Source organism: Toxoplasma gondii, chromosome IX (assembly GCF_000006565.2).
Source record: "Toxoplasma gondii ME49 chromosome IX, whole genome shotgun sequence".
In the NCBI taxonomy this organism is placed as follows: domain Eukaryota; phylum Apicomplexa; class Conoidasida; order Eucoccidiorida; family Sarcocystidae; genus Toxoplasma; species Toxoplasma gondii.
The window spans coordinates 3,239,138-3,253,906 of NC_031477.1; the positions used below are offsets into that span (position 1 = coordinate 3,239,138).

Here is a 14,769-nt window from a genome sequence, read left to right on the forward strand (position 1 = left end):
ATTCGTAACGATCGCTGTTGCTCTGTCTCGCATATTGTGTGCAGCTTAAAATGCTTCGTTCGACTTAAGTCACTCACACTACGTTTTCCGCATGAAGTCGTAGGTGCTCATTCAGGTGTATGTAAGCACCGGCGAAATACGCCTATCAGGAGGTTCGTGACTTCCGCTCCACAACTCCGTTTCGGTCCTTTCGATGGAAATCTCGCCTTCCACAGTTACCCTTGTACTTCCGGGGTACGCCTGGGGTGGGCGCAAGACTTGCTCGGACCAAGCCCTTAGTTTTTCGAGGACGCCGCGGGACAACAGAACGAGAGGCCGTCCCCCCATCACTGTTCGTTTAGTGTCCTCGGAGATAATGCGCAGCTAGCCCGAGAAAAGATTCAGATAGCGAGAAAGCCCGGAGAGAATCGGAGAGCGCTGCCAGCGAGACTGTGTCGATGGTGGAGGCGACCCTCTATCTAGCCATGGCACACGGGGCATCACCAGAAGGACCACCGGCGAGCTGCTTCGCGACGAGTTTCTTACTTGTTACACTTTTTAGTTGACTTCCTTGGTCCTTGCTCCCGATTTCCCTTTTTCCTCGAGTAAACCACCGAAATAATGAAGTGCGCAGCCGTGTTCGCAGTCGCCATTGTTGGCGTTATGGCCCGCCTCCCGGGCCTCGGTGAAGCGGTCCGCGTCAGAGGCTTGGGCGGCAATGCTGAAAAACCGGAAGCAATGTCCTTCGTTCAGGCTGGTGCGAAATTTGGACAGGAGTATTCGGAGGTGGATGTCCACGCAGCTGAAGACGGTACCATGTATTTTTCCATCAACGGGGCGAAGGCTCCCAGCCAGGGCGCTGAAGCCCAGGAGCAAACCCCCAGCGAACAATCCGAAGCATGAGTGCAGCCAGCCTGCGGAGTAAGAGGCGGTACCTCAAGCCTCTCAGCGACCCGCGACGTGCATGCATCGATAGAGGTTACACTTCCAATGCAACGGTGTGCGGCGAGCTCGGGAACGTGACTTTGGACGCCTGCGTAAATGCATGCGGAAGCGCAGAGGCCTGCACGCACTACAGCTACAATTCTGAAAGAAGCCCAGCAAGCTCCTCACCGCGGCGCAGTTGCGTACAAGGAAGCGGCGGCCGCAGTCACCGGAGTTCCAACCTGCAGCGGCAGCTGCTACCAGAGCAATGATCCCTGCGCAGGCGCCACGGATACTGCCCCTACCAGCAGAACTGCCGTCGCCTGCCAGGTTGCATGCAGCGCCAAACACGCGTTCTCCGCATTCGTCGAACACAGAGTCCAGGACCTGCCAAGTCGATGGCGCTGGCTAGGAACAGCGCCGCGGTGACGAACCGTTGCCGGTGGGAAGGCAGTCTATGCTTACCGGCATATCACATGATGTCAAGTGCGTTGACTGGCGTGCAGACCGCGTTTACCCCACTCTATCTGTTTTCCGTCGTCAGCGACAATGGCTATAGGAAGTCAATGTAGCGCGCTAAATCTTGGTTGAGTTGGTCAGCACCTCCCAAGCGGGCAGACCCCCGTTTGGCCTCCCGTCACTTCATGCTCTGTCTCTTTTTCTCAGGCGATATGAAACTCTTTGTGCCCACTTCCTGTTGAAGCAGTATCCAGAACGTTTCGTGGATTTCGGTAAAAAAACGTTCTTCAAGGGCTCCCGTTGCGAATACTGCTGTCACTGGGCTACGTGACTGTGTGCTGAAAAATACACAGGTCGCCGGCCGTTTTCACAGACAAGTTACGGCAGTCGAACTACAGTATCAGCAGACGAAAGAGACTGCATGTATCGCATCGCAGAGTCACACTTCCAGTATTTATGGGGTTCTGCTCGAACACGGATAAAAGGCAAAGTCCCTGTAGTAGGGGCTAGGCTACAAGAAGTCGACTGTCGTCTCCACACATTCCACGCGTTTTTGAGGTAGAGAGTACGTGAATCACTCGCAATGGTTGCGAGTGTGGTCGGTAGCCTCATACTTCGGATGTCTTACAATAGGTTATTGAAATCCGGCACTTCTACGTGTCTTGCACATTATCGCGGGATTTTGTAAAAAAGCGAAGGGTCGGCCCGTCGTAGCCTGGGGTCGACTCAGGGAGCAAACATCAAACGAGCACTGAAATGTGTGGCACTACGGACCACTGCGGTGACTAGTGAAGAGAGAAAGATTTTGTTTGCATCGCTTCGAAGCACGAGTGACACCAGAGATTTCAGTGTGTTCAGAACAGGACGACACTCAGGCAGAACCGACTTTAATAAACGCCTGGCGGATGTGCAGAAGAGCTGAAGTGGAAGTCCCAGTAAGAGCATTCTTATGGTACGATCTGAAAGCAGGACGCCGATGCGACACAATCTGGAGGAATTTTGCACACTTGTCTGTGCAGCATGTCGTCTAGAGGATGAGAAACCGGCTTCGAGGAACTTCGCACCATAGCATGCCAGTGACGTTTTACATAAAGTTAGGGTCGCGCTGTATCAAACCTGCATCAAACGAGATATATGTTTAGGAGACCGGGCGAGGTTCGAGTTCTTGGTTGCCTTCCTTTCTTTTCAACAGGCTCTGTAACTGATGAGGACTCCACAAATGAATCTCTTTTTCGGATTACCTATATGGGGCATATGTGTGTCGCGCTTAGGACCTTCGGGTACAGAGGACTGACAAGATATCCCCGGTAACAGAACGATCCTGCGACGACCACACAAAATGAGATTGTGGCAGGTGTCAGAGCAAACAGGTCCTGATGCACACAAGAACGGATGTCGTTGTGTTTCACACTTGGGTCCCAATACACCTGGATTATGCCGTACACCGTAGGCGGTTGGAGTTACTTTTAGTTGCACGCGGTTTGCCAGTTTGTTAGAAACGAAAAGGTGAGACACAGCTCCCTTTGTTTCATGAACGAATTTATAATGAAGCCTCACTGCTTCCAAGCGTTGTTGTGCTTCCCGTGTGATGGGGTGATTGTCGGTTTCCACTGTTAAGAAGGAACTTGTCGGTGCAACAATAGAGATCTACCAACCATAGATCTGTCCCCGCTGTTTGTGGCTTTATTCTTTATTTCTGGGATCTGATTCCGTTTCGCCACGTTTAACATCCTAGCTACAGACAGCGGCCCAACAAACGAGCAGCGGTCCTTTGTACTCTCACTGAGCCTCCATAGAGTAATGCATATGACCATGATAAATTGTCAAAGTTGTGCACCACAAGCCTCTGCACATGCCTCAGTCGGCAGCGTTTCTGGTCCGACTCCGTATCTCCGAGGCAGGCCTATTTGCAAGTTCTTTCTGGGGGCAACTACTACGAACCGGTCGCACGCTTAAATCTTGATCGCCTGTGCTTAGCAAATCTGCGTTTCAAAAATAGTCTTTCTTTGATGATGCCCTCCACTGAGAAGTCGCATGCGCTGATACAAAAGTATCTCGCGAGACGCGTTCCATTCGCATCTCAGCAGCGAAAGACCTGTGAAATAGCTCAATGAAAGCTGGAGCAGCCGTCGATTAACAGAAACAAGGGGAGGCTCCACTTAGCCCCAACGCGGCACTTGTGTTAGATCTGTGGGTCGAACGGTGAATCTGTCCGCCTGTACCCGGTACTCTGGCGCCGATTCTCTGGCTACAGCCAGACGACGCTTCCGACACTCACCTAGACGTGACAGACAGGAAGAGTTCTGTCGGAAATTTGTTTAGCAGAAGAAGATCTCGGTGTCGGTTTCGGGATGGAAGTCTCCAGTTGCCCGTGCCGACCTCTCTTCTGCGGGTGTATGTACAGATCTCAGCGCCAGGACACGGGCAAGACATTGAGGGCGTCATTTCTCATTTCTAGCACTCTGAAACGGCCCTTTTGTCTTAAGCACTTCGCGCCTGCTTTGCGTCCCATTCTTTTCGAAGAAGAAATTCCCACTTTTCCTCATTGCCGGGATCGCGAGGGGGCGTAAGCGTTTTTTGGAAGCGCGCCGCTCTTCGGCGTTCGGGCCAAGCAAGACGACGGCGCCGTGCCGGGAGCGCCCTGCGAGTGAGATGTCGGGTGTAACTCGTTCCCTTTTCGCTGACTAGAGAAGAGTCTGTGCTCCCGAGTTTCTTGTTTTCTTTCTCAAATTCGTCTGCAAGATTCTGTCTCGTTTCCTTAACTCACTCTCGCAGGCCTCAGCCGCGAACGCGCCACTCCTCACCAGCACCCGTCTCCGCGTGTGTCCCTCTACGCTGTTATCAGCGGACATCTGGGGCGTCGGGGACGGCGTTGCGGCCTTCTCTTGCCGAGTTTCAGTTTTCCTTTCCGTTTGTTTGTATTTTCTGGGTTCGTGGTGGGCTTTTCGAGTGGGAATCAAACGCACCGCGAAACGCGTGCACTGGAGGCGGCTATCCGGGTCTCGATTCCCTCCGTCTCTGATGTGCCGCTGCGTGTGGCCGTCTCTCGTCGGTCCAGTGTCTACCGAAACCTGGGTCTCTGCCGCAGCTCGTTTCTTCTTCTTTTCGCACCTAAACTCCCACTGCGAAACTCGTCTTCTCTCCCTGAAAACGGCCGCCTTTGTCTCTTGCTGCTTCTCCCCGTTCTCAGCACTGCCCAGGATCGTATCCCCGTAATCTAGAGTCCAGAGAGAACTGAGCACCGTGCGTGACACCTCAAACTTTGACAAAGAGGAAAAGAGATCTGGATCGTCGACACCGTGAACCGCATAGCTGTTTCTGTCTTCTGGGGTCTGCGACACCGCAGCCGCTGCCACCGCACACCGACTCACTCTCTCCCCGTTGCTGTAGCCCAACCACAGAAAAGCACAGAGGCGTCGACAGAGTCTTCCCTTTTTCTGTCTTTCTCCCTGTGGCTCTCGGAGTGTCTCGTCCTTCTCTTGGTGTCTCTGTTTTGGGCTGCGTCGCCTTCTCCGCAATGGAGTCGAATCGGCGAAGAGCACCCTGCCCCCCCGCCTCTGGGGTCTCTCCCGGCAGTATCCTGTGCTTGTTTCTCTTGTCTCTTCTTCCTTGCGCTCTCGGAGCATCACAGAAGAACTCAGCCGAGCTCCTGGACTCTCTGGCGTGTGTCGGCTCTCCTCCGGAGACGGCGGAGAACGCGACCGCGTCGCTGGGGTCCTGGGAGCAGGTTCCCTGCCTCGATGCGGCATCTGTCAGTGTGTTCACTTCGAGAAAAGAAGTGCAGGCCGGAAACATTTTACTTTTTCTCGACATCGACGACACCGTCATCGCCTCCGGAGGCTGGAACGAGGTCATGGGCAATAGCCTCGGTGGCGTCGATGACCGATATCCCAGGGGATCGGAGTACCCCGGCTTCAGCGCCGTTCTGTTCCTCCTCGCTCTCGGACCGCATGCGCGGAACTTGAAGAGCGGACAACTGACGGAGTTCGCGCCTCCGTCGAAAGCCATGGTCGTTACAGCTCGACCCAACTTGCCGGTCTTTAGACCTCCAAACCTCATGCGACATCTCACTTCCATCCTCACTCGAGGTGCCAGACAAATCATGGGCGACAATGCCCCTGAGTGGGGCGTCGGCTCTCAGAACGTCATGAAACCTGCTAGCGTTTTAAGAGGTAAGACCCCTCAGAGAGCCCCAAAGTGAAAAAACACCGAGTGCATGCTGTCAACATGTTTGGAGAGAGATGTACAGGGACATATCGATATATAGGCATTTACATGTGCCGAGCTCGTCCATGTTCACAGGTGACAGACATTCTGCTTTCCAGAACGCAGACACGTGGAGGAGAGTGCGGGAGATACACCTGGAAGGGATATTTTCTTCTCCACGTTGTTTCGTTGATGAGTTTTTGAGCATGCTTTCTTCTACGCGTCGTCTCCCTTTGCTGTCGTTTTTCTTGTTCTTCTTTGAGGCTCTGGATTTTGAGGAGTTTTCAAATATGCTTCGCTCTCCACTGGATTCCTGTCGACGTGGTAGACCACCACGGGCTGCTGCCTTGCCTCAAGCGAGATTGCGAGGCATTGCTTAGCTTGTCAAGCTTTTTTTCCTCGTTAGCTCCCTGCGCATTCAGGATTGAACCAGTTCACCCCAGAGGCAGCCGTGGAAAGGAGGACGCAGTGTTGAGTCTTGGAAAGACGACGTATGAACTCCCACAAGACACGCCGAAAGAAATATTTTCGCTGTCTGTGCGCTCGCCCGGCGCGGGAACTCGGTCTCTCTCTTCGATGCACCTTTGCACCTTCTCTCTTCTCTCTTCTCTCTGCAGGCACATACGGCCGAGGAGAAAATAAACTTTCCTTCATGACCAAGGTGCTGACGGAGGGGCGCCCCGTCAACGAGTCTCGGATCGACGAGAATACGAAGGTCATGTTCGTCGGAGATTCGGCCGAAAGGTACGTCTGTCTCCCCAGCAGGCTCCTGTTCGATTCCCCCATCATATATATATATATATATGTATATATATATATATATACATATTGACACAGGTGTATATTGGTTTTGTTTGCGCACAATGATGACTGTTCGGTGTGAAGTGGGGTTCCGGATAAGCGTGAGTTGCATGCATTACCGAGAGTCGTACGTATCTCGACACTGGTGGAAGAAGTTCTCTCTCCTTGGAATCCACGAGGAGTCGGGAGGCGCTGACGGGATCCTTGTTTTCCGGACTACGCCGGACACAGAAGTACACTTTGTTACGCGAATCGGCCGATTATGAGAAGGGAGTGTGGCGTTCTCAATGCGTCTTTAAGAAGTTACCATAACCGTTCAGAAGAGCCGGCATAAAGAACGTAACGGCCATAGCTAGACTGAGTGTAAGTCGTTCCGTCACACAAATTCTCCAACATCACCAGGTGCACCCTTCTTGTTTCTTCGCAGGTGCCAAGGTTCCTCTCGCATGTTCGTTTGTATGCTTGAATCTGTGCTCTTTTTGTTGGTTTCTCTACTCTGTCTTCACCGCCTTCTTCCCAAGTGAAATCTTTCGTTCCTTCTGTCTTTTCTGCGATTTTCATTCACTGCATGCGTTTCTTGGCAGGGACCTGGAAGTGGCGATTGGCCTCTCGGCGATGGTTCCAGACAAGGTGGCGGCGCACCTTCTGCACGTCGTGTACAGACACAACAGTGGCGATCCGACGCAGATGCATGCCTCTCACACAGTCCAGACGGGAGAGAAGTTCGACGAAGACGGCGTCTTGAGCAAAGCCGCTGTGACACTCCAGGAAATCATTTCGGGAGCAGCGCGCACGGTCGCAGCCGCCACGCGCGCGTTGACGGAGAAGGACGAGCGCGAGAAGCACCGACAAACTCCAAGAGCCTTCACAGAGAGTCAGCCGACAAACAAGAAAATCAGTTTCCAGGAGGCTCTCGGCAACACCACGCGCTTCGGCATCAGGTGAGGGGCGGTGATACTTTTTGGAAGACACGCGCGTCTGGACAACGGATATATAAATACATATATATATATGTTTATATTTATATGTATGTGTATGTGTGTTTTCTATCTTGATGTTGAGTGTTGGTGTGGTGAACGCCACCTGTAGGTATGCATATATTGATGGATGTGGAGGTGAAGTCTGGGGCGTTGTGAGCTGCGATATCCACCTCTGTCGCTGTCCTCCCTCACGCAAATGTCTTGCAAAGTCTGTTGTGGTCCCAGAGTGGGTCACGCGCTGGTTGACGCGATTGCCTTGGTGTACGACGTGTACGTCACGAGCGACGACGAAGAAGGCCCGAGGAGCTGCGCCGAGTTGAGTGCATCTCAGGCGTTCGAGGTGGGCGTCTTGACCGCACGGAAGATCCGCTTGATTCTGGATCTCTACCGTCATCGCTGGCTTCACACCTACTCGACCTTTCGCACCCGGGAGGAGCAGGAGGCTGCCGGGGCGTCTGTGTCTTCGCGAATGCTTCCGATCTTCTTCGTCAAATGCGGAACTGTCAAGCTGCGCGTAGCCCACGAGGCGCCCCGACAGGCGCCTCTCGACGTCCTTTTGTCGGAAATGACCGGTGCTCGAGACCGCGTCACCGTGCGCTTCCGAAGCGTCGATACACTCCACGCGGGCTCCGAACTGGACGCAGAGACCGTGAGAAGCAACATGCTTGACACTCTGGGAATCCCCGTCGTCCCCTACGTCACCAGCATCTCCGCGGTCGCACAAGCCTACGTCCTCGGAATCGTCGACCTCACCGATGTGCTCGTCGTCGTCAGAAAGGTGGGCGGAAATGCGAAAAAACACAAACGAGACACTAGGGTGCTCTTGCGTACCGAATCGAAACGAAAGCTGAACGGTTCAAACGCTTTTAAAGAGTTGAATAATCTTTCGTCTTTTTGGAAAGGTTCAAGCCGATGAATAAATGTACATATATATATATATATACATATGCATATATATATATATATATATATATATATGCACGGTGAGTGGAGTGTCCTTGTGCGCATCGTTGACAGAGAAACGGATGTGTGTGTGTGGATTTGCTGGGTGTGTGTTGCATGCGTGCTGGTCAGACTTACGAGATGCTCCGAGCGCAAGGCCCCCTGGCGCAGCCGGCGCGTTTGCTGTCTCTTCTGGACCACTTCCACGACCTGGAGGCCCTCCGCGCCATGCTGTTCCCAGGCGGGAAGGGGGCGTTGCCTGCGAGTGCGCCGGTGCGCGTGCGGGCGACTGTCGACTATCTCGATGAGCTTGGAAAGGTCCAGAAGGCGTTCATCAAGCGCGCGGCTTATCTTCGGGCAGTCCCGACCCGCACAGAGATGTGCATTCGCGAGATGGAGCGAAATGCTGAGAGCCACTACGACCGCAGCCTGAAGCGTCAACGAGGCGCGGCTGGGAAGAGTGCGCCCTTCACGCGGTCGCAGTTCTCCGCCTTCGTCTCTGCGTTTGCCGAGCTGGTCTGCAAGTTTGACGTCGAGCTGTCGAGCGTCCAGTTTGCGGGAGGCGCCGAGGTCCACGGCTTGTCCGTCTACCTCAGCCGCTTGGTGCGCCAGGCCGTCGCTGCGACAGAAACGACGCCTTTTTCAAGCGCGCAGAAGAAGAAGGCGCCGCCGGAGAGCCCTGTCAGCAAGGCTGTGGCAGAGCTAGCGGCCACGAACGCGGGAACGGAGAAAGAAAAGAAAGACCCGAAGAACATGGGCCGCGGCAAAACCGCATGCACCCTGTCTGACGATGTGCGAGTGACATTTGCCACCATGTACAAAGCCTTCTGCGCAGACGTCGCTCGAGACGTCTGTCACCTTCTAGAGACGCGATTGGTTACCAGCGGCGTTCTCTCAGATTTCATCTTCCTCGCTCAGGAACGTGGAAGAAAGTATCAAGGCCCGCTTCGCCTCCCTCACCTCGGACGCGTCGTTTTCATCGACGAACATGGCCTCGGTAAGACAGAAGTCGGAGGGAAACGGAACACGATAGCCAGGACGTTGGAGCAGTTCAAGGCGATGCATTTTCGTTGCGAGACCGTGTATAAGAGGTGCATACTGAACACACGCAAGGTGGGACCCCGCAGAGAAGTCTACTGGGCTGAGCGAACGGAGTCAGTGCGAGAAAGCAGAACGAAGAAACAGGAATGCGGTCGGCGAAGGACTTATCCTTTGAGTATCCAGGCTATCTACTGTTACTGACTACCGTGGGCTGTGCGACTTACACAAGTCACTGGAGAACACAACCGCCAGCGCACAAGTGTGTACCGAGGTTGAAGTGAGGGTGACAGCCAGAGCTGTTTGCGGATCTTTCTCACCCAGGTGACACCACATTCTCTAGATAATTTGCAGCGCCACATTTCACTACGAGACAAGATAGAGAAAAAGAGAGCAGTGAAATCCCGAGAAACGGAACAATCGTGTATGCAGTGCCGCCCATATATATATATATATATATATATATATATACATATATATATATGTTCGTAAGATGTATATATTTTTATAAGGTGCTGATTCGTGTCCGGGGTCGAAGGAAGGACAGCCATTTGTGTCGAGGCTCATTACCTCGGGTTTCGTTTGCTGCGGTGGAACGCGTTTTTTATTGTTTTTGCAGATGATTTTGAAGTGTCTCACCAGAAGCCTCTGACGGATGTGATTGGGTCCATGGGGGCAAAGCTGGACGAAGCGATCATGGAGCAAGCGTCGGCGGGATTCCGCTTCGCAAAGTGGCCTGGCTTGGATTCGTGGAACCAGTGGACACAGGTTGCAGCGTCCCTGCAATTAATTGTCGACTGTGGCTTGTTGAACCGCGGGACGCAGTAGGCGGGTCGACAACAGAAGACCGCGAATCATTGGTGGAGTCTCTGCAGGCCATTCTCAGCGCCTGCGCAGTCGACAGGGCATGTGGCGGGTCCCCAGTGTGACGTTGCTGCACTTCGCGGGGCGGGCAAAGCGAGAAGCACGGAGGCGGGCGGAAAGGTGGGCAGGGGCAGGGACCCCAGAGAGAACTGTGACGACGACGGCGTTGAACAGGGAAGAGCCAGAATGTTTTCTGCACGGTGGGAGACGGTGACAGAGATGATAGAGAGAGGGCAGAGCGAAGCTACACGCGATGTGCGCCCTCCCTCGTCAGACGCGTTTGAAGGTGGTAGATGGAAGGGGAGGTCGACAGTGTCCAAAATGCCGTGTTCAGTGCAAATCTGAGATATACCGGTTGAATCGACGAGTTCCCTTCGTCGGCCGTGAGGCAATGTCTCGAGTGAGAGGCGTCCGAAAGTGGACTGCCTCCATTATGCCGGGACATGTTGATAGATTCGTTTTTTCGAATGAAACCGAGAGTTCTCGAAGGTACAAACTAGCCGGCAGAGTGTCTTCAGCGACGCCCACTCGGGTTGCTTTAGGAACAGTCAATACAGTTAGTCTCTGTGTTCAAGGAGAGCGCCACGAATGAGCACGGCAGCACAAGAGAAGCAGTCGTGGCGCAACGCCTCGAAGAGTGAAGACGCTGTGTTACTGCGAGGGGGGAGTCAGGTAGTGAGAGATCGTCGATGGTAGAAAGTAGGGTGGAAATGGATCGGCTGAGTTTTGTTGTTCCCGTCGTTGTTGGCCGCACCCGGGCACAGAAAGGTGACGCGGTCCTTGCTGCTACTGAGAAAATAGAGGGCAGTCCGGCGGACACCAAAAAATGACCCCGTTCACGAGGCTCTCATCGGCTTGTTCCATGTTCGCAGAAATTTCGACTGCAGTTCTGCGGTCCTTCTTTTCTATGCGCTGCACCGATGTGGTGCGTGGCTTTCGTTGCTGCCGTGCGCTGCCGCGTTGAGGTTTAGAGGGACATGTGGAGAGGCGGCTTCAGACAAAGGCGCCGATTGTCGCTGTGACCCTGGGAATGTTTGTTGGCCGAAGGGTCGTATTGATTTCCTGTGGCTGAAAATTAAACATGAAATGCGCACAAATCGAACCGGCCGTGAAGTGTGTGTATTGAAACGCGGCCAGATTGAGAGGTTGAAACAGTCTAAAAAGCGGCTGTTGTGGTCCGAAACGACGTCTGGCTAGGGGAAATGCCTCACTTGTGCTGGAATGCACTGTGAAATTTCGACGCGTGTGCCCGTTCTGTTCATCCGATTCGCACAGCCCGCAGGCGAACCCAGACTGTCGCTTCTGTCGAGCAGAGTTGTGTACAAGTGGTACGGGTGCTGGCGCGGAAATTCAGGTGTATGTACAGCTGACACACGTCCGGCATCGGGAATTCTCCTGTGAGTCACTAAGGGATGTCGTTTGTGGATGACGTATGGCTATGTTGAGGCAGAGAATCCTGGTGGCTCGTCTCTGCAGCGAGAGGCGCAGGGGAAAACAGGACGAAGGAACGAGACCGAATGACAGTCATGATGGTGCATAGAGATGGATTCCCTCGGGAGATTTGTCTCATGCAAATCAGGAACGTCCAGCAAAATAACGTACCTAGTCGTCTCGCTGGAGAGAGCTGTGCACGGGAAACTGAGAAAAAAACGAGGTCCAATGGTGACCACTGGGGCGGAAAGCAGTGATTTTCCAGGGAGAACTGTCTCACATGGAAGTCAGGAACAACCGTCAAGTGGCGTACTTAGCCGTTCCGTTAAAGAGCCGCTGTTGCATGCTGTGTGACGAAGACAAGTGGCTTTCTGTAACTGCCGGTGACGGAAGGAGAAAATTGGTTCTGTTTTGTTGTTGTTTAGTGCGCTGTGTGCTCTACCTCTTTTTTGGAGAGAAAAAACGGAGAAACTGGAGCCAGGAAAGGGTGCTTGTGAAAAATTTCTCCCATATCGCCGCGGAGTACCTGTTTCTGCCGACAGTGTGCTAAACGTGCGTTCCTGAATCACTTGTCGAGGAGGGAAAGTCCCAGACAGTAATGAGGGAATTTACATGTCGCTCTCGTCCGTAGGAGGCGTCCGAGACCCTGCTTTTCGTTCTATTTTTTCCTTTTCTTCCCTCCACCCACGTGGAAGCCATAGCGCACAGAGATTCGAGGCTGTGAGGGAACGCCCACAAACTGTTTCAGCGAACACTTCTCAGTTCTCAATCTGGAGAAAAGTCACTTTCGGCCTCTGCTAGAAGAGCTTATCTGCTGGTACATGTAAACGAACCGTTTTTCTCACCTCTCCGTGCGCGTATGCAGAAGCGCCTACCGAGCTGCGCCTACCGGAGGCTTTAAGAGGTCTCTGTGTCACTTTTCTTCAGCATTAAACGATTCATTTATATGCTTACTTGGCAATAAAGGTGTACGCACGCCTGTGTGGCCCGAGTTTCAGTCTTCCAAGCTTGACCGGCTTGCGAAGGATTCACCGATTTAGATTCGAAGAACGCACCACAATCACGGCGAACGACGAGACAAGGCAGCATTACTCCTGGCGCGTTGCGTGGTAGCTTGCGAGAAGTTTTATTCTCGATGGGGACCTGCAGTTTCGAGCTTTATATCCATACGAATGGTGACGGCACCGAAAGGCATCTCTCGAATGATGCACGCAGCTGGCAGCGGTATGCTCTCCACCTTGTCAGACTCCCTTTTTTCTGCTGGTAACTTATTATCGCATCCTTCTTGGGGGAGTCGTTTGCGGAAAAGAAGACAGCTGTCTTCTCCCTTTGACTACCTGCATCCGCTACGACTTGTGTTCTTTCCTGGTTTTACTCTTTTTTCCGTTCGTGCAGTGGTTCTTACTAGAAGAACTAGCACCGTGCGTCTCCGTGTACCAGCTCTGTGGTTCTTTAGAGGCCAGAGGGAGGATTCTGAAACTCCTCGAAAAAGCCAACTGAGGTCGTGAGCTGCCGGGCAATACGCTGAAAACCTCCCCGCGAGTACTGTTGCTGCTCCCCTCTAAAAGGATATCTAGTGGTGGAGGAAGTGTGTGGGTCGTTTCGCCCCTGTGTTCCCCTGCCACTCTTTTGCGCTGCAAAGTGCCTGAACACTGCTGCCTCCGTTCCTTTTGCTCACGACAGCGTCTCTACAGGAATGCAGGTGAACATGCGAGACACGCAGTTCCGTAACGCGGACCCTTCCCCTCGTTTTCGCCTTTGATGCTTGAAATGAATTCACACGCATCATCAATCGATTGCCTCTTCCAACCTGCAAGTACCCGATTACGGCTCACGTCGATGGCGCGGCATATAGAAATATATATATATATATAATCATATATGCTTATATCTATATATATATATACACATATATGATTATATATATATGTGTGAAGGATGCTCCTTGGAGACCAAGCGACAGCGACTCTGGCTCAGAAACAACAAATCCCTGCAGAAGTCCACATGTGAGGTGTCGACTGAAGTTAATTAGGGTGTGAGACGCACGGAGGTGCAGCAGCGTGACTCGTACTTGCTGAGTAAGTCAACGTTGTTGAAGACATTTGCCTTTTTACACAGCAAGGCTGAAAACCGTCTAAAAAAAATTGCTTATCAAGGTCGCTTCTGATACGAACAAGACACACGGAAGCAAACTTGATAATCCAGTTGAGTATGTTTTCGCTTGATTTGAGCCACATTCCGTCCAAATTCGCGAGAAGCATGCTCACCGTGGTCCTCGATTTCCCGTGTTACCGTCCCTCCACTAGACTAAAACGAGGGTTTGTTAAAAACCGGACTAAAACAGACAAGACTGCTTCTGCGCAGAAAAACACTCTCCCCCTGTCCTGTAGGCGAGATCCCTCGAGACACAAAGTGACGCTTTTCGACGTACGAAATCCTTGCTCCCGTTGACTAGACGATCCATCGACCGTGAAGTGAGTGTTCGCTTCAATTTTCAGCTGAGACTCGCAAGTGACTCTCTGATTGCTGTGCAGCGGAGGCAGTTTCTAAAAAGGTAAATAAAGACGAGATCAAAAAGAACCATGTTACGCTAGGAAACGATGTGGAACCCCTGTCGCCTTTCCTATTTCCCTTTTCTCGCTCTCGCAGCGCTCCCTTTGTTCCCTCGGACCTCCCTCGGTTCTTTCCAAGAGCTGCAAAGAGTTTCCAGTTTCCTTTGCTTCTGGCGTACAGTCGCAAAAAACCTGTTTCTGCTTGCGTAGCTCGTACTTTATTGACGGGCGGAAAACGAAAACTCATCTCCGTTCCCCCTGACAGAGACGCACTCGTTTACACCACGCTCGTCTTTGCCGCCATCCGACCGCAGTACGTCGTTTGCTGGGTTCTCTCCATAAGTTTTAAACACGAATTCGCTAGCAAATCTTCCGGCGGACATCGCGGACAGAGAACGCTCTTTCAGAGGCAAGAAGTACGAAGGGAAAGAGGGGGGTGGGGGAAAGATCGTAGGGGGGGGGGGTCGGTCAAGGGGGGAGGGTGGGAAGGGGGGTGGAGAAGACAGCGAAGCGACGAGTCATGGCTTTTGTGCCTGGAAGGTGTGCAGCGGTTATTTTCCTTTTCTTCTTCTTTTCGGGGCTGATTGACCCAT

The 14,769-nt window shown here is 52.8% G+C and overlaps 2 protein-coding genes across 2 annotated transcripts; both read left to right on the plus strand.

Moving 5' to 3' along the window:
- The first annotated feature begins 341 nt into the window (after positions 1-341).
- TGME49_289370 (hypothetical protein) lies at positions 342-1,806 on the plus strand. Its single transcript, XM_002368331.2, has one exon. It carries the CDS (start codon positions 1,021-1,023, stop codon positions 1,330-1,332), a length of 312 nt encoding a protein of 103 aa, XP_002368372.1. The 5' UTR covers positions 342-1,020; the 3' UTR covers positions 1,333-1,806.
- A 2,254-nt stretch (positions 1,807-4,060) lies between these two features.
- Positions 4,061-13,056, plus strand: TGME49_289380 (hypothetical protein). The gene is made up of 6 exons (XM_002368332.2): positions 4,061-5,534; positions 6,186-6,312; positions 6,954-7,310; positions 7,575-8,127; positions 8,424-9,288; positions 9,949-13,056. Exons 1-6 carry the CDS (start codon positions 4,880-4,882, stop codon positions 10,155-10,157), a joined length of 2,766 nt encoding a protein of 921 aa, XP_002368373.1. The 5' UTR covers positions 4,061-4,879; the 3' UTR covers positions 10,158-13,056.
- Positions 13,057-14,769: the final 1,713 nt, after the last annotated feature.